General features: G+C 33.6%; 1 protein-coding gene across 1 annotated transcript; it reads right to left on the reverse strand.

Moving 5' to 3' along the window:
- Nucleotides 1–21: 21 nt before the first annotated feature.
- LOC108254046 lies at nt 22–895 on the reverse strand. The gene is made up of 3 exons (XM_017449001.2): nt 888–895; nt 494–794; nt 22–377 (listed from the first exon to the last, which is right to left on the reverse strand). The coding sequence occupies exons 1-3, from the start codon at nt 893–895 to the stop codon at nt 81–83; spliced, it is 606 nt and encodes a 201-aa protein (XP_017304490.1). The 3' UTR covers nt 22–80.
- Nucleotides 896–1477: the final 582 nt, after the last annotated feature.

The following is a 1477-nucleotide window of genomic DNA, read 5'->3' on the forward strand; positions in this document are numbered from 1 at the left end:
TTTCAAGAATGGAACCGAGAATTTTCAATTAGTTGTCAATGTCGTATGTATTACGTTCTCTTTTCATTCGTCTAGTAACTCTAGTAAGTATTGTATGGATCGATATTTTTGTTTTTCATTTGTTTGGACCGAGCCAGTTTCCTGATCGTTTTCTGCGTCTCCTTTTGCAAGGCTGCCAAGTCTTTGTACAACTGTTTCCTCAATTTCAGCCTCTCCACAAGATCCTTGTGCGATTCTTGTTGGTACGGAGTGTTCGCTTCTGTTTTATTGAAAGGATTGTTGTTCTTGACATGTTTCAAAACCTCGTCATCATCCAGATGGTATCTGTCCATTAGATATTTGAACTTGGCATCCAGTATGAGTTTTTCCGTGTTGAGATGCATTAACTCGCTTGAGTAGAACGTCTGATTCATAATGTCATTTTCACGTAGGATACATTTCTGTCCATTAGATATTTAAACTTGGCGTCCAGTATGAGTTTTTCCGTGTTGAGATGCATTAACTCGCTTGAGTAGAACGTCTGATTCATAATGTCATTTTCACGTAGGATACATTGGGTTTGGTGGTTGATTTTGTTCTCAATTATGCGAGAGATTGAACATCTGAGTAGAAATGCTATGATCAAGGTTATACAGATGTTGATGACAACTGTACAGATGAAGTGGTACACATTGTTGTTGTAGTAAAAATTGTTGACGTCATTCATAAGAATGTACTTCTTGTCCTTCTTCGTCCTTTCTGACCGCTTCTTACTCCTGGATCGGTTCCGAAAACTATTCTTCTTGCATGGAAGACTAGAAAGTGTAAGAAATAAGCACAGAAGATCTACGTATGTATTGCTGTTTTTTTTTTCTTCTTCTTTTTTTTCGAATTTGAATGACTCTTACCTGAACATTTGTATTGAAAGAAGGAAAACAAATGAAGCAGAGTGTTCCTTTGGTACAAACATATTGCCCCCCTAATAACTTTGTTACCTATGCGAATTATGAATTCTTACATATTTTAAGATCAAAATCATGCCATTCATAAATATTTTATTTACTCAGGAGCTACCTACCTATAGAATAATTATATGGATCGTTACCCCTTTATTTATACATTTTGATATTCTATCATAATTTTATTTACATAGTACCATTTAGGTACATAATAACTAGATATGTTATTTAGAACCATTTATAATACCTAGGTAGATATGTTATTGAAACCCTTCTTGCCTTGCAAAAAGTTCTCAGAGGAAATCGGTTGTTGGTTCACAAAATCAGATAAATACGTAAATAGGTAATAATATTTATAGGTAGGTACCGGATGAATCTTGTTACAAAATATTATAAGATAGTTAGTAGTTTAGTATCTACATAATTATGAAGTATCTTCATAGATAGATTAAATATCCACTTGGGTATATTTACCTACTAGGTATCTACTCGTATTGTACTTTATAATTTTTTATCAAACAAAATATCTATAGGTAGGT

The sequence above is a fragment of the Diaphorina citri genome, unplaced genomic scaffold (assembly GCF_000475195.1).
Source record: "Diaphorina citri unplaced genomic scaffold, Diaci psyllid genome assembly version 1.1 scaffold7868, whole genome shotgun sequence".
NCBI classification, from domain to species: Eukaryota; Metazoa; Arthropoda; class Insecta; order Hemiptera; family Psyllidae; genus Diaphorina; species Diaphorina citri.

Coding starts and splice junctions, on each gene's coding strand:
- LOC108254046 (XM_017449001.2), bottom strand. Junction 378..493: donor ACTCAAGCGAGTTAATGCAT/CTCAACACGGAA, acceptor GAGTTAATGCAT/CTCAACACGGAAAAACTCAT.